This window comes from Ostrinia furnacalis, unplaced genomic scaffold, assembly GCF_004193835.3.
Source record: "Ostrinia furnacalis isolate ACB-3 unplaced genomic scaffold, ASM419383v2 OfSCF1411, whole genome shotgun sequence".
In the NCBI taxonomy this organism is placed as follows: Eukaryota; Metazoa; Arthropoda; class Insecta; order Lepidoptera; family Crambidae; genus Ostrinia; species Ostrinia furnacalis.
The window spans coordinates 724,904-748,314 of record NW_021131650.1 but is presented as its reverse complement, the minus strand read 5'-3'; the positions used below and the strand labels follow the sequence as shown (position 1 = coordinate 748,314).

Here is a 23,411-nt window from a genome sequence, read left to right as displayed (position 1 = left end):
GCAGATATTAGTGCGGCGCCACTGTGGTTCGCTACTGTGGCGTTACCTTGCGTGCTTTACAGGCGAGTGTAGTCTTTATAAGTGTGGCATAAAGTCGCTTTTCGTCCGCCACGACACCGTTAAGGTTGCCGCGTGCTCTAGATGCGACTGTGGACCTTATGTGTGTGGCATAGAGTCGCTCGGCTCTTCACCAGAAGCATCATATTAGTTCCTGAGCTCTGGTGTGTGTTGTACAAGCGAGTTTGAACCTTATATCAACGGTATAGAGTCGCTTTTCCCTCACCATTGTCACCAGATTCACATGTTACTTAAGGTTGCTGTGCAGGCGAGTGTGAACCTTATGTCAACGGTATATAATCGCTAGTCGCTTGCCAACATACTGTTGATAGAAAGACTGACATTAGGTAAGGTTACCGCGTGCTGTGCAGGCGATTGTAGACCTTATGGACGCAGAATAGAGTATCTATACGCTTGATGCTATTGTCTCAACTCAACGACAGCCAGTGCAATAAAAAGTGCAAATGAGACAGCGCACATCATGTTCTCCCTCGCACTTAGACTGTACATGGTGACGTCACACAGACGCGACGTAGATGCGCGTGGTTTTTATTCGTATATTTATCGACAACTAGGTAGGTAACAAGAAGTGTTAAACGTGTGTGTAACTTTTCATCATCATCATCATCATCATCATCATATCAGCCATATGATGAAATAATAAATCTTTAGATTGAAATAAACTTAGTTTTATTATAACAAACAACAAAAAAACAATAGAAACGCGCACACCGTGACCATAGACCGGAGAGAGTAGAGATGTGCATAGACAACACAAAACGAGTTGCGTTCACACTTCATCTTGCTGTCCACTGCTGAACATAGGCCTCCCCCAATGACTTCCAAATCGCACGGTTGGTAGCGGCCTGCGTCCAGCGCCTTCCTGCTACCTTTATGACTTAACATTTAACAGATTTTTATTTATTTTTCTATTAACAACTATGTATTCAAACAGGATCAACGCGCTTCTCATAGCCGACGAGATCCGTCGAGCGGTGGCCATAGACGTGGGTCTTGGTATACCGAAGATAGACGACTCCACGTGTCCTGGCTTCCAATGGCCAGCGCTGGACTTCGGATGGAGTTTGGCTGAGGTAAATAACATCCACAGCCCGACGGATTAGCAAGCTGAAGTGGCAATGGGCAGGGCACATAGTACGCAGAACTGACGGTCGATGGGGCAGCAAGGCTCTGGAGTGGAGGCCGCGTACCGAAAAACGTAGCGTGGGACTTCCACCCACAAGGTGGACCGACGACATCATAAAGGTAGCAGGAAAGCGCTGGACGCAGGCCGCTACCAACCGGGTAACATGGAAAGCATTGGGGCCTCCCCCTATGTTCAGCAGTGGACGTTCTATGGCTGAGATTATGATGATAGTAACATCATCACGATTCTTGCTTAAGTGAAGCAGCAAATCGAACGCACATCATTGAATAGAGCTCTGATTGGTTCGTGTGTCCACGCGGCACGCGCACTGTGAGACCTCATAGTAATGTTTGTGAATACGGGCGTTAGTCTCCACAGGTTCATGACATCTCTTCGAGACTATTCCCACCGCTGCAACTCCTGTGTAGCCAGGATCTACAGCTTGACCGCAAATAACCCAACCAGTGAAGGTCAAGTTTGTCCCGGGGGAAAGTTAACTGTCATTGGACCCGCAACGAAATTAGAAGAACATAGGAGGAGTTCGAAGTTAAGGTTCGACTTCCCTCCATTGCAAAGCGAATGACAGATGATGGGGCAGATAATAATAATTCAATCAACTTACTTGAATATAAATACTTTTATTTACAGGTACTAAGTGCGGACTCTGAAAAGACTGAAAAGAAGAAAGACGAAGAAGATAAAAAGGAGGAAAAAGATGTTGAAGTCAAGTAAGTAGCATTTTTATTGTATTTATGAAAGAGTCCCCTTAGCCTAGGTGCAGACCACCGACTTTTAGTTGGCCGATAGTTGAATCGGGCTGTTGATCAGTATGGATGTAGCGGTAGTAAACCACACATTAAGGATTCGCTAAGGGACGCTGAAGGGATTGTGGCTCCAAGGAGAGCTAATAACCAAACCCGACGAGTGTTGAACGTACACTGATTTATTGAATTCACCAATATTGTAACGCATAGTGACGAGCAATGACGTAAAGCTAACTTAGCTAATTTTAAACTAGGTCAAGTAAGAAATGTACAATTTTTATGTGCGGTTAGCCCGTACATCTTGCCAATCAGAGAAGAAAAAGGACAAATCGCTTAAATTGATACAAAGTAATATGCTAAATCAGAGCTAGATGTATGAAAGTGCGCACATTACACTGATTCGGTTTCGGCCGATTCTTCATACAAATTAGAATCGGGCCCAAATATCGGTGGTCTGCGCCTAGGCTTAATGTAATATAGTTCTAGCGTTTACCTCAGTCAGTGTCTGAGGTATGGAAGCGGCACGGGAGGGCGTTTTTGAGACGTCAAACGTCAGCGAGACTTCAAATCTCCTTCAGATTTGTATGCTCTGTCACGTCATAATATGTCAATGTCACCCCTCCCGTGCCGCTCCCATGCCTCAGGCACTATCTGAGGTAAGCGCTGGACCTAAAACATAGTCCTTTCTATACGTCACTGTTACTTCGATAGTGAGTGTAGTGGAAGTTTATAAATGAAAAGACTGGACTGTATGAAATTAATTATCTATTCGGTATACATTTACAATAGTATCGAAACCGTTTAGTGCAAAGTCGTTGAAGAGAGTGCGTCAGGATCGTCTTCTTCGATGTTCGCTCGCGAACCGAACATTGCTCGTTCGTTCGCCGAACGCTCGCCGCTCCCTCCGGTCACGCCGTCAGTTGTCCGTGAGTAGACAGACACTTATTCTTATCTACTTACTATCTTTTCAGAGAAGAAGAAGAAGTGATAGAAGAAATTCCAAGAACAGAAGAACCACCGGAGAAAACCATCAACGATATTCTAGCGGAGAAAGAGGATGCTGAAAGTGTAAGTCTTCCAAAAACTAAGTTTTTAAACGAATTTTGTATTTTATTACCTGTATAGAAGGTTCAAATTTGATTAAAACAATTAGGGAATTTTCACCAATGAATTTTGAACTTTATGTACTTGTCAGAGGGCTCAAATTTGATTGTAGTGATTGGTATTTTTGTGACATTTCAATACGATTTCACTGTGTTAATTGAATGTAATAACAAAGTGTTAATTGAATGTTTTTTTTATTATTACAAGCGGAAGGATGTTATTACTACCGTAAGTTTGCTATATTTTTAGTTATTTACCGCAATTAGGTTAGGTATTTGATACCATTACCAATAATTCTTAAGCACAAGTGTTTTAAAACACACTTCTTTCAAACTTCAAAACTCAATTAATTTTAAATCAATTATAAATTAATCTATTTTGTTATTTTGTAATTAATAATTGGCAATTAATTGGTGGTGTCAAATACTCTCTTGACACCATGCTCGTACAATCATCCGGGTGGTCTGTAGCCCGTATCTACCCCATAATGACCCAGTGCCCACCCCAGAAAATCTTAGAAATAATAAATCTACTAACTTTATGACCCTAAGACCCTAATCCCCGCTGATAAATTATCTTAGATTTGATACAGTCAAAACTCATATCGGTCAAAACCACTTTTGACTGCAAAAAAAAAAACAAGTGGTTTTGACTAAAGCCCGTGGTCAATATCACTTTTTTTGACTGATTATTCCACTCATAAATCGATTTATTAGTTTTGACTGTAACAGATACGCCAATACTAGACATCTCATGACACATACGTTAATTGACTGCATGGTACGAAGTTCGCCGGGACAGCTTGTTATTTATAAATACTTTATTTCATTCACACAGGGCTTCGAAATCGGCACGTGGAGTAACGATATGGCGTCTTCAATACCGGATTCGATTGAGTACGACGAGTATATGGAGCCGCTACCTTCCAACCTCACCTTCTGCACTTCTGCTTCAGGTAAGAGAGCATAATGCTCAAGTGTCTAGGGTTCAGTTCCTATCATCATCATCATTTCAGCCACAGGACGTCCACTGCTGAACATAGGCCTCCCCCAATGACTTCCACATTGCTACCAAGCGGCTTGCATACAGCGCCTTCCTGCTACCTTTTTTTTTTATCTACAACGAGGAAGCTCTTGGTCTGTATCTCACCTGATGGTAAGTGACGATCAGGCCGAAGGTGGAAGCGAGCTTCACTCGGAATCCTCAACCACGGAGGAACTGGCTATCTTACCTCTAAATGCCGGAACACAACAATGCGGTTAACATTGTTGTTATGGCGACAGACTTAAGTAAGATGGTGGTAGCAGCCAGGCGGACTTAGAACAAGCCCTACCACCAACCAAACTGAGGGCCTAGTGTGAGTTTTCATCAAACAATGACATTAAATGTATGACAGATTGTACAGCGCCCCTAGCGGGAAACGTTCCAAAACTAAAATTTTCATACATTTTTTAAACTCGCACTCAGCCCACTTAATAGAAAAATCTGTCCCCACTTGGAATCGAACCTCTGCGTCTGAAGCAGGTGGTCTTTCCACTAGACCACAGGCGGTTGCTGCGCTTTCCGGTACGTGGCCTCCACTCCAGAACCTTGCTGCCCCATCGGCCGTCAGTCAGTCCAAGCGCTACCAACCGTGCGATGTGGAAGTCATTGGGGGACATTGTTCAGCAGTGGACATCCTGTGGCTGAAATGATGATGATGATAACAACAAATATGACAATAAATAGTAACATTTCTTCCAAAGGATAAATCTATGTAAAGCAATCTTGATCTTGTACTTGTTTTAGGTGGTACCAACTGGTGCGACCCCATAGAGAAACCGAAGAGAGAGTTCCATCCGACCAGAACGTTCTCTATGGCAGAGAGCGACTGCTCTTACATGTCGAGGTTTGTGTTATCATAAACTTTTCAGAGACTATTACTAAAGCCCGGTCTGCGAGCACGTAGAATTTTGTCCAATGACCCCAAGCTACCCATCCTTATCGCTCGCGCGTAATTATATTGCTGTCGCGACTGTGCGACGGGCGCCCGCAGTGAGTGTGCGAGCGCGACAGCAACATAATTACGCGCGAGTGATAAGGATGGGTAGCTTGGGGTCATTGGACAAAATTCTACGTGCTCGCAGACCAGACTATAGTCTTACAATCTGTGATAGCGACTTCGTACGTTAGAACTTTGAAAATAGTTTTAAATTTTCCCATTTTTGCAACATTTTTCATTGATGCTCCGCTCTTATTGGCCGTAGCGTGTGTAGCTTATAGTCTTCCTCGTTAAATTAACTATCCAACTAAAAATATTTTTTCAATTTGAACTGGTAGTTCCTGAGAACGAATATTCAACTAAACAAACTCTAAGTTTCATATTAATATCATTATCATAATATCATATTATCATAATTATGCTTCTTTTCAGTGATTTCGACACAGACGACTCTGATTTGAACACCGATAGCGACGATGACACTGAAAATGGTGGATTTTGGAGTAAGAACTGTGAGTGGTACTATTTCTTACTTGCGTTTTTTCAAGTGAATTACGTTTCTAAGGGCTGATTTTTCAATCGTCTGGTAACTTTTAACTGAAGAATAAGTTTGGCACATTGACAGTTTTAGTATGGGAAATATGTCAAAATGACAAGGTTATTATTCAGTTAAAGGATAAGTATCTGACGATTGAAAAAATCAGCCATTAGATATTTATCCGACGACTTTGATTATGAATTTAATCTGTCCGTTTAAATTGCATACTATCGTAAGTGTTTTAAGCTGTACGTCGATACGACCCTCATCCTTCAATATCATCAACAGCCTTTTACAGTCCACTGCTGGACTATGAGCCTCCTCCACTATAGTGGGGGGTTTTGCTATAATCCCCACGCTTGGCAGCCAGTTTAAAAGCTTGATGTTTTTCAAAGAGCGCTGCTGCCCGTTCTCTGTTTGACACACACCCTCATCCTTACGACACTTTAAATAAGTTCCATTATTGTTCAACAGCGATGGGAGTACGAATAGAGTACAAAACAGCGCACGAAGCCGAAGCTGTGGACGTTGAAAAGAAAAAGAAGACGCGCCCACAACCGCAGCGTGACGTCATCGATGACGCGCGCGACCGTGATGCCTACAAGAAGTATATGGCCGAAGGGAACGGCCCTAGCGAGGTAAATGCAGCCTTATTATCTTAGGCATACGGTGCAATTTGCTTCAAAAGACGTCCACTGCTGGATAATGGTCTCTCCCAAGGATTCTCACAATGACCGCTTGTACGCTGCTTGCATTAAGGAACTATGCGCCTTATGCCCTACCCATTGGGTCGTTATTAGCATGACGCGACTATGGGACGCGCCCACAACCGCAGCGTGACGTCACCGATGACGCGCGCGACAGAGACGCCTACAAGAAGTATATGGCCGAAGGGAACGGCCCTAGCGAGGTAAATATTCACAAACATTACTATGAGAGGTCTCACAGTGCGCGTGACGCATAGGGTGACACACGAACCAATCACAGATCTCTATTCAACGCTGTGCGTTCGATTTGCTACTTCACTTAAGTAAGCATCGTTTGTGAACACGGGCGTTAGTGTCTTAGGTATACGGTGCAAGTTACATAAACAATGGAATATGCACCTTATGCCCTACTCATTGGGTCGTTATTAGCATGACGAGATTGTATAAGCCACGCCCCTAGCTTTAAGAAGACGCGCCCGCAACCGCAGCGTGACGTCACAGATGACGCGCGCGACAGCAATGTTTGGTGTCGGTCGCGCGTAAGGCATTACTGTAGTGTGCGTGTGCACTCATGGAGCATTTAGCGTGTACCGATAACACTCAAACATTCGCGGAAGAGTGGTGGGGCGCGTCTTCGTGGATGAAACGATCTATACAAGTTACATTCACAATGGAATATGCACCTTATGCCTTACGCATTGGGTCGTTATTAGCATGACGCGGTACAATCAACTCTGAAAGGGATCAACACCGTATCGCCTATTGCTGCGAGGCGAGGCGTTTACGTTACGGTGCGGATAAGTGTGCGTTGCAGTATGGAGTTTCATACAAAGAATACTGACCGCTTCGCGTTGATACGGTTACGACCTGTTTCCAGGTTGATAAGTGTGCCTCGTCCTGTAACCAAATAAACATTTTTTCTTTCTTTTCTTTTAACAAAGGTGACTGACGCCCGTATTCTTGTCGCGACAAGGAAAAATTTCCGTGCTTTTAAGCGATTTTGTGAAAAATATTACTGGCAGGTAATTGCTAATTGCTCATAAGATAGGCCCCCTTAATTTAATTTATTGTCCGTGGTGCATAATCTTTTCTTAAAGGTTTTAAACCTTTGTTTGTCACCTGTCATCCGCTTTGCAATGGAGGGAAGTCGAACCTTAATTTCGAACTCCTCCTATGTTCTTCTGATTAATTTCGTTGCGGGTCCAATGACAGTTTAACTTTCCCCCGGGACAAACTTGACCTTCATAGGTTGGGTTTTTGTGGCGGTCAAGCTGTAGATCCTGGCTACACAGGAGTTGCAGTGGTGGGAACGAGAGGTGGGAATAGTCCCGTTAATTGACGCCCGTATTCACAATCGATGCTTGCTTAAATGACGCGGAAAATCGTACGCACAGCGTTGAATAGAGCTCTGTGATTGGTTCGTGTGTCAGCCTGTGCGTCCACGCGCACTGAGACCTCATAGTAATGTTTGTGAATACGGGCGTGAATTTCTTCCGCCACTTCTTCTTAGCACCAGCCCATATGTTGTCCCGAAGTGGTGGTAGGGCAAGCTATATTTGGGACGTGTATAAGTGCCCTGGAAAGGGCCTATGTACTGAATCAACTATTTTTTTCTTTGCAGTACCTCGAAAAGTTCCGTTCATCTGTCACCCACCACAAGCAAGATCTAATCACCAACGGGAACCTCATCAAAAAGGATCAAGCAATCGCCGAAATCCTACCAGAGACAAAAGAGCACAAACCACAGACTCTAAATGCACCTCCGTCCAAAATACTGGACGATTTATTCCCATACGGCCAAGAAGAGTTGACCATAGACTCTGAGGGCCAAATCAGTTTGGAAAGCATAGAGAAAAACAAAAGAGTGTTACTAAAAAGTTTGAAAGATACGATGAGCGAGGAAGAAGTGAAAAAGCTACAGTGTTTCTCTATGGTCGACGTAGATATCGACTCGCCGAATTACGTTAACGAAAAAGTCGCAAACGTAGGTTTTGATACCATAGACAGTTATGTGGAGAAAATGAGCAAAAAGGATGAAGCGAAGGAGTTTAAGCCGTATTACCAGGACGGTAGAGGCTACGGGAAGGAGTTCGATTTTGACTATCAGCCCGATTTGGAGGGACACCCTGGGCCCAGTCCTAGCGTTATTTTGCAGGTAAGAATCCGTACTTTATAATATTATAAGTCTGTTACCTCTTCACGCTCAAACCGCTTAACCGATTTAGATGAAATTTGGTATGGGCATTGTTTGAAACTCTGGCAAGGACATAGGATAGTTCTTATCCCGAAAATTTTCCCCTAAGGGGGTAAAAAGCAGGGAGGGCATGATTGGAGAATCCATAATGTCTTATGTAAGGAATATACAACATTAACGTGATAAAACGCTTACTATGGGCCTCATAAGAAGGCTCAAGGTCACCCAAAGGGCGATGGAGCGGGCTATGCTCGGAGTTTCCGTGCGTGATCGAATCAGAAATGAGGAGATCCGTAGGAGAACCAAAGTAACCGACATAGCTCGCAGAATTGCTAAAATCAAGTGGCAGTGGGCGGGGCACATAGCTCGTAGAGACGATGGCCGTTGGGGCAGGAAAGTTGTCGAGTGGCGACCACGGACTGGAAGACGTAGCGTGGGCAGGCCTCCTACTAGGTGGACCGACGATCTGGTAAAGGTCGCGGGAAGAGCCTGGATGCGGGCAGCGCAGGACCGTTCATTGCGGAAAACCTTGGGGGAGGCCTTTGTCCAGCAGTGGACGTCATTTGGCTGAAACGAACGTGATAAAGACTGTGACAGACCTAAGTTCCGCTAGTTTAAATAAAAAATGCCAAATTTAATGTTTATGGCGTGGCGTCCATTGTTTCCGCTCTCTCCAACAATGGCTTTCTCAGAATACCAGCGGTTGCCATTTTTGGTTCTAACTTTGTAATCAAATTGTGCAATTTCGAGCCAAATAAATGATTTTCTTTCTTTCTTTAAATTCGCTCGAGTCTCGGCCAAAAGCTATCGAAATAATATTTTTTTATAAAGGTTAAAGTTTTCTTACACATTTTGTTTCTTTTTCAGGCACTAACGATGTCCAACGCCAACGACGGCATCAACTTAGAGCGTTTAGAGACGATCGGCGACAGTTTTCTAAAGTTTGCTATCACCGCGTATTTGTACTGCGCTCACCCGGCTGTGCATGAAGGAAAACTAAGTCATATGAGGAGTAAACAGGTGAGTGGATTATAGACCGTATCGTTTAAGAAATAAAGTATGTTTTGGCATGAAAAGTTTTGGTATATAAGGTTCATATTGGTTTGTAAAATTAGTTTTTCTATACTGTGTTCATCTGACTGTGCATGAAGGAAAACTGAGCCATATGAGAAGTAAACAGGTGAGTGGATTGTGGACTGTATAACTTAAGAGATAAAGTTTGTTTTGGCATGAGAAGTTTTGGTATATAAGGATGATAGTTGCTTGTAGTTTATTCCGTACTGTGTTCACCTGACTGCATGAAGGAAAACTGAGCCATATGAGGAGTAAACAGGTGAGTGGATTTAGACCTTATGATGTAAGCAGTAAAGTATGTTTTGGCGTGGAAAGATTAGGTGTTTAAAGTTGAAATTGAGGTTTAGGTTCTGTTAAATAAGATTGATATTTGCTTGTAAATTAGTTAATTCTAAACTGTCATATATTAATTTTGTGTAAGTGAAACTCGGGCATATGAGAAGAATGTAAATAGGCAAGTGTTTTATCGACTGTATGCTTGAGGTAACAAAGTTAAATTTTGTTTGTAACATTTTGCTGTATAAGATTGAGAAGAGATATTGATGTTTCCTTGTTAATTAGTTTATTCTGTGCCGTTTTTATCTGGATGCTTTGTGCAGAAAATGTTGGTCATGTGAAGAAAAACTCATATAGCTTATTTATTTTTGCAAATAGGCTTTTAAAAAGCACTTTTACACGTCCCAGTATTAACCCTACAACTGCTTCCGGACAATAAATGGGCCAGTGCTGAGAAGAGTACTGAAAAATGCATTGAGGACCTTATAATCTTAGCGAATAAGTTTATTTCAGCTTAAAAAGTTTCGAAAGATTAGAGGTTGAAAAATTAATCTTTTCTTTGCAGGTTTCCAACTTGAACCTCTACCGGCTAGGCAGGAACAAGCGTCTCGGTGCTAGGATGATAGCGAGCAAGTTTGAGCCCCACGACAACTGGTTGCCGCCGTGCCATAAGGCGCCTCTCACACATACACAACCTGACGCTAAGGTAAGAGAGAGAGAAGAATAGAGGGGAGAGAGAGAGAGAGCAATAGAAATAGCTAACTCAGAATCACAGCTTGCTGCTAAGGTAAGTGAAACAGACTGTTGGAGAGAGATAGCATAATACGCTTCCGACGCCAGACAGAGAAACACTAAGGTGATGCAACCTGACGCCATGGTAAGTCTAAGAAGGAGAGAGAGAGAGCTTGAGTGAGAATAGACGAAAGAGAGACTGACAGACGGCAGAGAGACACCAAGGTAACATAACCGATGCTAAAGTGAGTTTAAGAGAGAGAGGCAGATAGACGACAGAGAGAGAGACAACAAGCGTCTCGACGCTAGAATGATGCGAGCAAGTTTGAGCCCCATGACAACTGGCTACCGCCGTGCCATAAGGCGCCTCTCACACATACACAACCTGATGCTAAGGTAAGAGAGAGAGAGGAAGAGAGAGAGAGAGAGAGAGAGGAAGAGATAGAGGGGGAGGGAGAGAGAGACAGAGGAGGGAGGGAGAGAGAGGAGAGGGAGAGAAAGAGAGAGCACTACAAATGGCTGCCCTGAAAGCCTATGAATAATATTTACAGCCAGTCGCTAAGGTAAGAGACACACTGACAGAGAGAGATACTAAGGTTATGCAACCTGACGCCATCGTAAGTCTAAAGAGAGAGAGAGCTAGAGGGAGAATAGACGAAAGAGAGACTGACAGACGGCAGAGAGACACCAAGGTAACATAACCGACGCTAAAGTGAGTTTAAGAGAGAGAGGCAGATAGACGACAGAGAGAGACAACAAGCGTCTCGACGCTAGAATAATGCGAGCAAGTTTGAGCCCCACGACAACTGGTTGCCGCCGTGCCATAAGGCGCCTCTCACACATACACAACCTGACGCTAAGGTAAGAGAGAGAGAGAGAGAGTGATAGAGGGGGAGGGAGAGAGAGGAGAGGGAGAGAAAGAGAGAGCACTACAAATGGCTGCCCTGAAAGCCTATGAATAATATTTACTGCCTGCCGCTAAGGTAAGAGACACACTGACAGAGAGAGACACTAAGGTGATGCAACCTGACGCCATGGTAATTTTAAAGAGAGAGAGAGAGAGAGCGCGCTAAAGGGAGAATAGACGAAAGAGAGACTGACAGACGGCAGAGAGACACCAAGGCAACATAACCGATGCTAAGGTAAGTCTGAGAGAGTCAGATAGACGACAGAGGGAGACAACAAGCGTCTCGGCGCTAGGATGATAGCGAGCAAGTTTGAGCCCCACTACAACTGGTTGACGCCGTGCCATAAGGCGCCTCTCACACATACACAACCTGACGCTAAGGTAAGAGAGAGAGAGATAGAGGGGGAGGGAGAGAGAGACAGGGGAAGGAAAGAAAGAGAGAGCACTACAAATGGCTGCCGTGAAACGCAGCCTATGAATAATATTTACTGCCTGCCGCTAAGGTAAGAGACACATACTGACAGAGAGAGACACTAAGGTGATGCAACCTGACGCCATGACAATTTTAAAGAGAGAGAGAGCTAGGGGGAGAATAGACGAAAGAGAGACTGACCTAGAGGGAGAATAGACGAAAGAGAGACTGACCGACGACAGAGAGACACCAAGGTAACATAACCGATGCTAAGTTGAGTAATAAAATAAAAATCACTTCGTTCATTTTAGCCAAATGACGACCACTGCTGGACAAAGGCCTCTCCCAAGGTTTTCCATAACGACCGGTCCCGTATCGAGGTACTTCCCGCGACCTTCACCAGTTCCTTGGACCACCTAGTGAGGAATCTGCCCACGCTACTTCTGACCCGTGGCAGCCACGAACTTTTCTGCCTCAGAGGCCATCAGCTCTGCGAGCTATGTGCCCCGCCCGGTATCCTTCCGTTTGGCCAAATTACTTTTCGTCAAATTTCACTTCGCAAACAACTTATCGCCAAAGTTTCATTTCCCAAATAAACTTTTAGCAAATGTACTTTTCGCAACTAATTCATTTGGTCAAATTATCATTTAGCAAAATTTTACTTGGCAAATGTTTATTTATATAGCTGTTTCGACGTTTAATTGAATGAATAACGCTGATTGAAGAAATAATTCGTGTATTTTGATTACTTTTCAGATTAATTTACAACCGTTGTTCGTTCGTGTTTTCTTGCTGGTAATCGAGTGAAGTTGACGCGGGCCGCCCCGCGCTCCCCTCCCGGCTCCTTGCTCGTATACAACTTCAGACGTATTATGTGCGCTGATGCGCCGATAGATGGCGTTAACATGCCGCCGGCCTTGGAAGCTCCAAGCTTCCAAAATGATGATGATCGAATCGTCATGCGTGTGTCATCGAAGGGCTCCCCGATGATNTGTTTCGACGTTTAATTGAATGAATAATGCTGACTGAAGAAATAATTCGTATATTTCGATTACTTTTTAGATTAATTTACAACCGTTGTTCGTTCGTGTTTTCTTGCTGGTAATCGAGTGAAGTTGACGCGGGCCGCCCCGCGCTCCCCTCCCGGCTCCTTGCTCGTATACAACTTCAGACATATAATGTGCGCTGATGCGCCGATAGATGGCGTTAACATGCCGCCGGCCTTGGAAGCTCCAAGCTTCCAAAATGATGATGATCGAATCGTCATGCGTGTGTCATCGAAGGGCTCCCCGATGATGCTGCAGGCGTCCACGAGATCGCAGGCGTAGACGAGATCGCAGCCGTAGACGAGATCGCAGGCGTCGACGAGATTGCTGGCGTCGACGAGATTGCAGGCGTCGACGAGATTGCAGGCGTCGACAATTCAGCTGCAGTGGGCAGTGGTAGTGGGCAGATCTTTGAAAAGGCCCGCTGTACTGTCCCCGTCGCGGTGCGAATGTCAGCGACTCGTGAAACTCCGTCTCTGCCAGGGAAGACGCGTATGATTCTCCCCAGGCACCACTTGAGAGGCGATTGATGATCGTCTTTGATAAGGACAAGACTATCTAGTTTTATGTCGTCCTTCTGCGTTTTCCATTTTGTTCTTAGTTGAAGCTCCGCCACGTATTCTGTCGACCAGCGCCTCCAGAAATGTTGCCGTAGTTGCTCGACTCGGTCGTAGCGTGCCAGGCGACTGCTCGGCACCTCGGTGATGTCTTCGCAGGCTGGAGCGGTCAACGGTCGGCCGATGAGAAAGTGGGCAGGAGTTAAGGGTAAGAGGTCGGAAGGATCTGTAGACATAGCTGATAGAGGACGGGAATTCAGGATGGCTTCAATTAGTACTAAAACAGTGCTAAATTCCTCATATGTTAGGTGAGCATTGCCTACTATACGTCTAAGATGATGCTTGCATGATCGAACTCCTGCCTCCCAAAGTCCCCCAAAATGAGCAGCGTATACTGGAATATGTTTAAATTTTATGCCATCGTTGGCAGTAAAATCTATAATTTTATCGATATTATCTTGAATTAATAATGGAAACTCTTTTTCTGCTCCAACGAAATTTTTTCCGTTGTCAGAGTGTATTTCTGCGGGTTTTCCGCGTCTTGAAATAAATCTCTTTAACGCTAAAATATAATCATTAGTGGATAAGCCACTTACTAATTCTAAATGAATGCATCTAGTTGTAAAACAAACGAATAAACAAATGTAAGCCTTTATTAATTTTGACCCCCGACCTTTGCGGTTCAATATGAAAACTGGTCCCGCGTAATCTACGCCAGTGTACATAAAAGGAAAACCTGCCTCTAAACGTTCTTTAGGTAAATTACCCATTATTGGAGTTAAAGTTTTTCCTTTCAGGCGTGAACACCTTACGCATTCATGCACTATTTTTCTAGCGAGATTCCTACCAGAAAGCGGCCACCAACTTTCGCGTATAGTGCACAATAGGTGCTGGGGTCCAGCGTGTAATAAATGTTTATGATAGTATTTAAATAAAAGACCGGTAAAATGATGTTTGCTACACAACAATGCAGGATGCCGTTTATCATAATTAAACCTGGACGAATCGCATAACCTACCTCCCACACGAATTAATTTATTATCGTCAAGAAATACATTTAAACTTAAAATACCATTCGCTTCTTTACATTTTGTTAGTGGTATTTCGTTTAATAAGTTGTTGTATACAGTCGGAAACATCTGGGCTTGCGCGCAGCGTGTCACAACAATTTCTGCATCGTGTAACTCGGCGACTGATAAGGGACCGGTGCGTCGCGCCTGCTTATTGCGTGTATTGTGAATGAACCTCAGTAGGTACGCTCCAGTCCGCTTCAATCTATTAAACTGTGAAAACCTTTTGAAGTCGAATAAGCTATCTGCATTTGTACAAACTGCACTAACTATTTTAAGTTTTAACTCTGGTAGATCTTCACGGATAGGTATCGCTTGAGTATCCCTTGACCAGTCTGCACAATGTAAAAAGGTAGGCCCGTGCCACCACAGGTTATTGTTCTTTAGTGCATCGATGTAAAGGCCCCTTGACACTAGATCGGCTGGGTTTTTATCGCCGTCTATATGCAACCACAGTGAATCGCCTGTCAACTCGTTTACTTCTGTTATTCGATTTTGTACAAAAGTTTTTAATAAATGTGGAGACATACGTAACCACCCCATCACGATTGTTGAGTCCGTCCAAAAGCAAACAGAATCGAATTTTAATCTAAGTGACTCAACAATCTTTTTGTACAATCTCGCACCAATTAAAGCACCACAAAGTTCTAATTTTGGGATACTGATCGTTTTCAAGGGAGCAACCTTACTTTTTGCACATAGTAGATTAAGCGAGACTACTGAATTCTCATCTATTGTACGAATATATGCACAAGCGCCGTATGCATCTTGTGATGCGTCTGAAAAAATATGTAGTTCCGTACGATGAGTGTGAGCTGCCCTAACACATCGTGGAATTTTAATGTCGTGTAAATGTTTTTGAATCGAATCTATGAATTTATGGAATTTTTCTGTGACGTCACTCGGTACTAGGTCATCCCAGTCGATTTTACATAGCCACAGCTTTTGTAAAATGATCTTAGAAATTATGACAACAGGGCCTAGGAGACCTAAAGGGTCATAAATTTGAGAAATGATTGACAACATCTTTCGTTTAGTTAATTGAGTGTTATCGCAGTTCTTACCTAACTCGGACGTAAAATGAAGTAGGTCATTTTTATTATGCCATCCTAAACCGAGTGTTTTTGTTTGTGTATGCTCGCCTATTGCCAACTCTTTTGACGAGTTTGTCGAGGTTACGTCACAGTTAAATGTCCATTTACGTAATGGGTAACAATATTGCCTTAAAATTTGTGATATTTTTTCGCAAATATTTATCAATTCAGCAGGATCATCGCATCCTGTAATTAGATCATCAACGTAAAAGTCCTCTTTGATAATGCGCGATATTTTTTCATCGTCGCATTCCTGTGCTACCTGTTGTAGGCATCGCATACTAAGGTACGGCGCTGACGCAGTGCCATACGTCACGGTATTTAACCTATACACGTCTATCGGATCCGAAGAGCTTTCTCTCCAAAGTATAAGCTGTAAATTACGCTGGTCTTCATGAATGAGCGTCTGTCGAAACATCTTCTCGACGTCCGCGCTTGCTACCCAATAATATTGCCTAAAGCGTAATAAAATCGAGAAAATATCGTTTTGAAGCCTAGGTCCGATAAACTGTAAATCGTTTAAGGATTTATCAGAGGTAGTGGCGCAGCTGGCGTCAAATACTACCCTTAATTTAGTTGTAGTACTACTCTCGCGAAATACGCCGTGATGCGGTAAAAAATAGTGTGGATCACTGTACTCGTTTATTTTTGTCATGTGACCTAAATCCCTATATTCTCGTATAAAATCCGCATACATACGTTTATATTGAGGCATACGTTCTAACTTCCGTTCTAAAGAGAGAAATCGTTTATAGGCAACCGAATATGAGTCACCCAACAAATCAGCTGACTCCTTTAGAGGTATTCGAACTGAAAACCTACCATCTATTTCCCGTTTTGTCGTATTTTTAAATATTTCCTCGCATTTACGTTCATCACAGGTAAATATATTTTCGCGAGGGCCACTATCCTCCAATTCCCAAAATTGACGTAATTGTAAATCGATAGTTTGTGTAAAATTGCATTGAATGTTTTGTTTACAACGCATTTTATTCGTATAAATTGGTCCGGAAATCAACCAGCCCAATTTCGTATCTTGAAGGTACGGACCACTTTTTAATCGTATTTTATTATCGTTTAAAATTTCCCAAAATAAGTCCGCACCTATTAATAAATCGACTTCCGAAGGTAGATAATAAGTAGGATCAGCGAGCTCGATGTTGTTTGGAATTCGTATAGTCTCAACATCGATACTCACGGGCGGTAAGAATGACGTGATACGCGGTAAAACAAAACATTGAACGCTCGTAGAAAAATCGTTTAACTTTGAGTGAATAATCAAATCGCATAATTTATTAGAGTGTGACACCGATTGTCCCACACCTGATATTCGAACAGTGGACTGTAAAAACTTCGTATACTTAATTCGTTTACAAAATGTTTCCGAAACGAAACAATGTTGGCTCCCGTTATCTAGGAGCGCTCGTGCCGTGTGTCGCTTATTATTATCGTCCAGTACTTCGATTAGCGCTGTAGATAATAGAACTGGTCGCGTCAACACCGGCAGAGGTGTATTTTGTGTTTGATTCAATGATGAATGCAATACAGTTGATTTTAATTGTGACGTACTGGATGCATTATGTGATGACGTATTAACACAGTTGAGGGAATCTTTATGTAGTAAGCTGTTATGTTTTTGTTTACATTGCTGACAAGGGCCGAAAAAACAGTCTTTAATCAAGTGACCTGGACGTAAACAATTGGGACAAAGGTTGTTATCATTGACTAATTTATGTCGATCCTCAACAGACAAATTTAAAAACATACTACATATGTATAACGCGTGATTCCCACGACATAATACACAAACACGATTACGTTTAGCTGATTTATTGTTTTCCGATTTCGCAGCCACATAACTGTAACTATGTGCTTGCACTGCTGGAGATTTCACATTTTGAGACTGTTTATTACTATTATTGAATTTAACGGCATTTCTGTACCGTCATCATTAGGCGGGTCCATCTTGCGTGGGTATTTGGGCGGGTAAGATCAAAAATAAAGCCGGAATATGATTCTCACACACTTGTTTAATCAATCGGAACCAATTAACACTTAATTATAAGTAATTTGACGCAGATTAAAGGCGATTCGTCGATGACGTGCAACCTCCGTCGCGCTCGAATAAAAAGTGAGCTGCAAGATGGTTGCCCGTTTGACGTTCCGCCAGAATGACAGTATTTAATCTGTCATTCTCGTCTAGAAATTGAAGGTGGCGCTACCGTCGCGCCGTCACGGCCATTCTGACAGTCGCCCGTCCTCGGGCGCATGGGCATTTCTGTAACAAGTATTCACATTAAAGTTCCGCCTACACTGCTCGCCCGTCCTGACCATAACTTCTTAATATTGCCCTACTAAAATGCTATGACCGAACACAACTACAATCTTCCTCTGCGAAGGAAATCTGCAAGGCATGAGACCAACATCTCTCTCATCGCATTCACAACAGCATATTTCTAGACCGACCGATGCGTCCCTTCGACCAGTCACAAGGACATGGACCGGACAGCAATTTCTTTACGAATATGCACGACTTCCAATACTGGACCGGACAAATGCGTCCTCACGACCAGCCACAGAGGGCATGGACCGGACAACACCGTCCCTACGACCAGTTCCACAAACTCTTATACTGGACCGGACAAGTACGTCCTTTCGACCAGCCCGCGAGGGCATGGACCGGACAACACCGTCCCTGCGACCAGTTCCACAAACTCTTATACCTCCTGGACCGGACAAGTATGTCCCTTCGACCAGTCCTTGAAGACATGGACCGGACAATACCGTCCTTACGACCAGCTCCACAAAATCTTATACTGGACCGGACAAATGCGTCCCTTCGACCAGCCCATGAGGGCGTGGACCGGACAACATCGTCCTTTCGACCAGACTCACAACGCAAAACGTCATCATTCACCATCTCAACGACCGTCTAAGAATACAAGGTAAAATTTAACTAACCATGTTTTATTCCCTATGAACTTCGACCTCAATTTCAAATCTCATGCTATTATTAAAATCTTCAGAGTCAGCAGTTAAAGTTTCAGACCCAATAGATATAGTGTCAGAGCCATTCATGTCATTGTGGAAAGGTGTTATATCGGTATCATCGTGGTTTTCTCCATTTTCCGCCGTCACGGCTTCATCCTCTTCCGAAATGTACGTTGATATTTCAATTAAACCCTCATTACCCCCGGGCACTAAACGCAAGTTCTCGTGAGCATACTTAAAAATGCGATTTGTTCCATCAAGACTTTTTAACTCGTAACGATCGTTATCAAGAACATTTATGATTACGTAGGGCCCTTTGAATTTCCTACTCAATTTGGTTTGATTACGCTCTGAACTCTTAATAAAGACAAAATCACCTTTTGTGTATGGTTTAACTGCAGCCCGACCTCTGTTAAAACGTACCGATTCAGAACTTGCAGCCTTTTCTATATTTTCAGATGCCTCATTCCGAATAGTTTCGAGATTTAACTGATTCTCACTTTGGGTATTTGGAGATATTTTAGCTAACCCTAAAGACAGTGATCTTATTCCGAACATGAGCTCGGTTGGAGTATATTTTGTTACAGTGGATCTAGTGCTGTTCAGTGCCAGCTGGATATTGCCTAGTTCATCACGCCATGTTTTATTTGGGTCGTTTTCGACAATGGTAAGCAGAGCTTTTAGGGTTTTCATAACGCGCTCCACTTGGCCATTGGCTCTGCTTGAGCCGGTGGCTATAAAGTGAAGCTCAATATTATGATCTGAACAAAAACTTTTAAATTCAGAGCTGGCATAGCATCGGCCCTGATCTGCTATAATCCGTTTTGGAGCACCGAATAAGAAAACTGCTTTCTTAAGGGCATTCACTGCACTGGATGCATTAAGTGACGTTGTATGCTCCAGTAGAACATATTTTGTGAATCCGTCAATGATGACGGAGCAATATTCTTTTTGATCACTCTTTCCACTCAATTTTCCCGTGAAATCGATATGGAGAGTATGCCACGGTGCTGACACTTTAGGTATAGGGTGAAGGCGGATTGGCTGGGCACCAGAAGGCCCTTTTGATGCCTTGCACACTATACAGGAATCTACGAACCGACGTACATGCTTGGCCATATCTGGGAACCAATATTGCTCATAGATTTTATCAAGCGTTTTATCACTCCCCAGATGCTGAATTTCTGAGTGAACGTGGTTAATAAGTGTCCACACTAAGGAACGAGGAACAATGGGAAGCCAGGATGTAACTTTATTTCGGCTTATTTTCCTGTAAAGAATCCCATTCCTTACGTCATAAGTCCCTGCGACAGCTTCCGGAAGCTCAGAGTTCAGACATTTAGCTACGAGATCTTTAATTTCGCCATCCCGTTTTTGCTCCACAGAAAGCCAACCTTCGTGAAGTTCTACGAAATTAACAGTTTTGGGGGCATTGGACTTAAATTTTGGGAAGTCTGAATCTTTAGTTGGAGGATTTCGCGAGAGATAATCAGCGTGCTCCATCACTCGACCTTCTCGATATATGATATCGAAATCATATGCCTGTAGAATTGCCCACCAACGGTGAACACGAGGAGTCAGATCACATTTCGACTTTGACGCCTTTAATGAGTTGCAGTCTGTGAAGACAGTAAATTTACGGCCATACAAGTAATGGCGAAAGTGCTCGACTGCACGAACCACGGCCAGAGTTTCAAGCTCGTACGAATGATATCGAGACTCGGTTTCAGTCGTACGACGACTATAATAAGCTACGACGTGCGGCATGGAATTGTCCCTTTGGATAAGAATTGCTCCATAGCCTTCAGAGCTAGCATCACAATGAAGTTCAACAGGCAATTCGGGATTAAATATAGTCAATACCGGTTCTGATGTAAGAATACCAATAATGGTTTGACGAATCTTCTCGTGAAATGCGGTCCATTGGATGCTTCCTTTGAATTTCGTAAGTGGGTACAACGGTCCAACTATTTTCGTGAAATTCGGTATAAACTTTCGAAAATACGAAGCTAGGCCAAGGAACTGTCGCACCTGAGTTGCGGTTCTAGGTGAGGGGGCAGTTGCTAGTGCTTCAATTTTAAGGGAATTCGGTCTAACCTCACCTGCCTCAATTTCGTAGCCTAAATAATGTACTTTACGCTTCATGAATTTGCATTTTTGTAACTTAAATGAAAAGCCTGCTTGAGAAAGGGCTTCAAGAACTTCCTCCAAACGCCTTAAGCCCTCATTGATGTCAGAAGAGTAACAAAGGACATCATCCATGTAAACAAGCGGTTTGTGCTCAAGGTCTTTTAGAGCTGTATTGATGCACCTTTGGTAGACAGACGGTGCATTGCGTAACCCGAAAGGCATAGTGAGATACTCATATTGCCCCTCGGGTGTCACAAAGGCCGTCTTCTCAACTGAATCAGGGTGGAGTAAAATCTGATGGAAGCCTGCTGCCATATCCAAAGATGAAAAGTAATGAGCTCCCGCCAGCTGATCTACCTGCTCATCAATTAATGGCAGGGGGTAATGTTCGGCGCGGGTGTTCGAGTTGAGTTCCCGGTAATCAACACACATACGATCTGTGTTATCCTTTTTCTTAATTAACAAGATTGGGCTCGCGAATGGTGAGGAACTTTCCCGAATAACACCCGCGTCCAACAACTCCTGAACTTTATCTCGCACTATCTCTTTTTCGGCGGGTGCTAATCTATAAGGCGTTCTTTGAACAAGCTTATGAGGATCTATCAAATTAATTTTCATTAGCCCCGTTTTGACTCGTTGTGTAGGTATACCGCTTATAAAATGAGTTGCATATTTATTAAGAATTCGTAGAAGTGCGAGTCTATGTTCGCCTGTTAAATCAGTATCAACCGTGATATCATCGAGAAATGACTGTTTTTCACAAACATCTACCGTCCTAGAACTGGTTATATTTAGTCCATTATCATCAATCGTCACGCGGCCACCGTTTTCTATAATATCTCTGCCTATTAAAAACGGGTCGGATATACAGTCATCCGGAACGACATGAAACAAGAGGGTAGTCGAATAATCTCCTATTTTGACCGTGCTAGAAATCTGAGAAGTGCATTGTATTTCCCCGTTTCCTATCCCTTTCAAATACACGAGATCAGAACATGCAGTACCCGGAAAGTTTAAAGAAGTACTTAATTTTATCAACGAGCAATTCGACCCACTATCGAAAAGAAATGGAATTCTCTCACCCGATGATGTCAGCAGAGTCCCTCTCGACGTGTCTCGCTCGCATAAGTTGACTTCTTTCGTTGTCCCGCCGTCCATCTTCCTGTCTGGGCACGTCGTCGCAATATGGCCGGGTTTTCCGCAGACGTAGCAGTTCACGTTGGACTTCACCACAGATGACGTTCGCACAGATGGTTCAACTTTGCTCGTACTACCGGTATCTTCACGACGTCGACGACAGTCTGCTTGTCTATGTCCAGGTATACCACAAAAGTGACATCTACCGGGAAATCGTCCGTCAGCTAATCGGGGTCTCTTTAGTTCATAGTCTTGTGTATCACAGCTCTCTGCTCGACGCTTTAAAGAAATACCTCCAAGAGCCCTAAATAGCTGGGCCCTGTTCGTTATAACTTGATAACTTAATTCACGATGGATCAGTCCATCTTTTTGGCACAATACCGAAATGACGAATCCAGTAACAGCTTCTTCAGACATTTCCACCTTCGGTATTCTTTCGATTAAATCCCACAAACGCATAGCTGACTCACCGGCAGTTTCCTTAACACCGATTTGAAAACGCATAATTTCGTCGAAATAATCTTGTATCAATTTTGGCTTGGCAAACTTGGCACATAAGGTTTGTTTCACTAATTCCCACGAAAGTTCATTCAATGGCAGCTTGGTAAGACAGGCAGCGGCTCTTCCTTTTAGAGAGGTGGTTAAGGCCATTAACAACGCGACACCTTCCAATTTCTTGCTCTGTATAATCATTTCAGACACGCGACACCAGCCCTCCACATCAGCATCGGCGTCATCAGGATTAAAATGAATTAACTGCACTGCATTCATGCCCGTTGCAATAGGTTGCTGCGCTGCCACTATGCGAGACAGTAAAATCTCCATGTTGCTCAAAATACTACTCGCATTTTCTTTGTCGGGTGGCCTTTTTTCTTCACTTGACTGCCCTTGCAATCCCACTTCTGATAACGGCATTTCTGTACCGTCATCATTAGGCGGGTCCATCTTGCGTGGGTATTTGGGCGGGTAAGATCAAAAATAAAGCCGGAATATGATTCTCACACACTTGTTTAATCAATCGGAACCAATTAACACTTAATTATAAGTAATTTGACGCAGATTAAAGGCGATTCGTCGATGACGTGCAACCTCCGTCGCGCTCGAATAAAAAGTGAGCTGCAAGATGGTTGCCCGTTTGACGTTCCGCCAGAATGACAGTATTTAATCTGTCATTCTCGTCTAGAAATTGAAGGTGGCGCTACCGTCGCGCCGTCAAATTTANTCGATTACTTTTCAGATTAATTTACAACCGTTGTTCGTTCGTGTTTTCTTGCTGGTAATCGAGTGAAGTTGACGCGGGCCGCCCCGCGCTCCCCTCCCGGCTCCTTGCTCGTATACAACTTCAGACGTATTATGTGCGCTGATGCGCCGATAGATGGCGTTAACAACATACTAGATTTTCTTTTTGCCCGCAAGTTTTGTAAGAAATTGCAACAAAATAGTGACATTGTATGTGAAAACAAACAATACCGTCCATTAAAGGCTCCAGACAT

The 23,411-nt window shown here is 43.4% G+C and overlaps 2 protein-coding genes across 4 annotated transcripts in view; one reads left to right on the top strand and one right to left on the bottom strand.

The window, feature by feature from the left end:
• Dcr-1 (Endoribonuclease Dcr-1) overlaps nt 1-23,411 on the top strand; it is a gene marked incomplete at its 5' end in the record, with an annotated part of 44,285 nt that overhangs the window by 5,517 nt on the left and 15,357 nt on the right. Inside the window, 10 exons of the mRNA XM_028304326.1 lie at nt 1,013-1,151; nt 1,853-1,932; nt 2,940-3,036; nt 3,910-4,027; nt 4,861-4,960; nt 5,486-5,565; nt 6,066-6,229; nt 7,920-8,453; nt 9,360-9,512; nt 10,408-10,548. Coding sequence (XP_028160127.1) covers nt 1,013-1,151; nt 1,853-1,932; nt 2,940-3,036; nt 3,910-4,027; nt 4,861-4,960; nt 5,486-5,565; nt 6,066-6,229; nt 7,920-8,453; nt 9,360-9,512; nt 10,408-10,548 — 1,606 coding nt within the window. The remainder of the gene's footprint in view (nt 1-1,012; nt 1,152-1,852; nt 1,933-2,939; nt 3,037-3,909; nt 4,028-4,860; nt 4,961-5,485; nt 5,566-6,065; nt 6,230-7,919; nt 8,454-9,359; nt 9,513-10,407; nt 10,549-23,411) is intronic.
• LOC114352628 (uncharacterized) lies at nt 12,586-17,578 on the bottom strand. Of its 3 annotated transcripts, none has more exons than XM_028304289.1 (2): nt 13,191-17,578; nt 12,586-12,884 (listed from the first exon to the last, which is right to left on the bottom strand). In XM_028304289.1, the coding sequence occupies exons 1-2, from the start codon at nt 17,423-17,425 to the stop codon at nt 12,851-12,853; spliced, it is 4,269 nt and encodes a 1,422-aa protein (XP_028160090.1). In that variant the 5' UTR covers nt 17,426-17,578; the 3' UTR covers nt 12,586-12,850. The 3 variants fall into 3 exon arrangements, with proteins under 3 accessions (XP_028160090.1, XP_028160092.1, XP_028160091.1); XM_028304291.1 differs by lacking the exon at nt 12,586-12,884 and having other exon boundaries at nt 12,920-15,534; nt 15,584-17,578; XM_028304290.1 differs by lacking the exon at nt 12,586-12,884 and having other exon boundaries at nt 12,920-15,542; nt 15,592-17,578.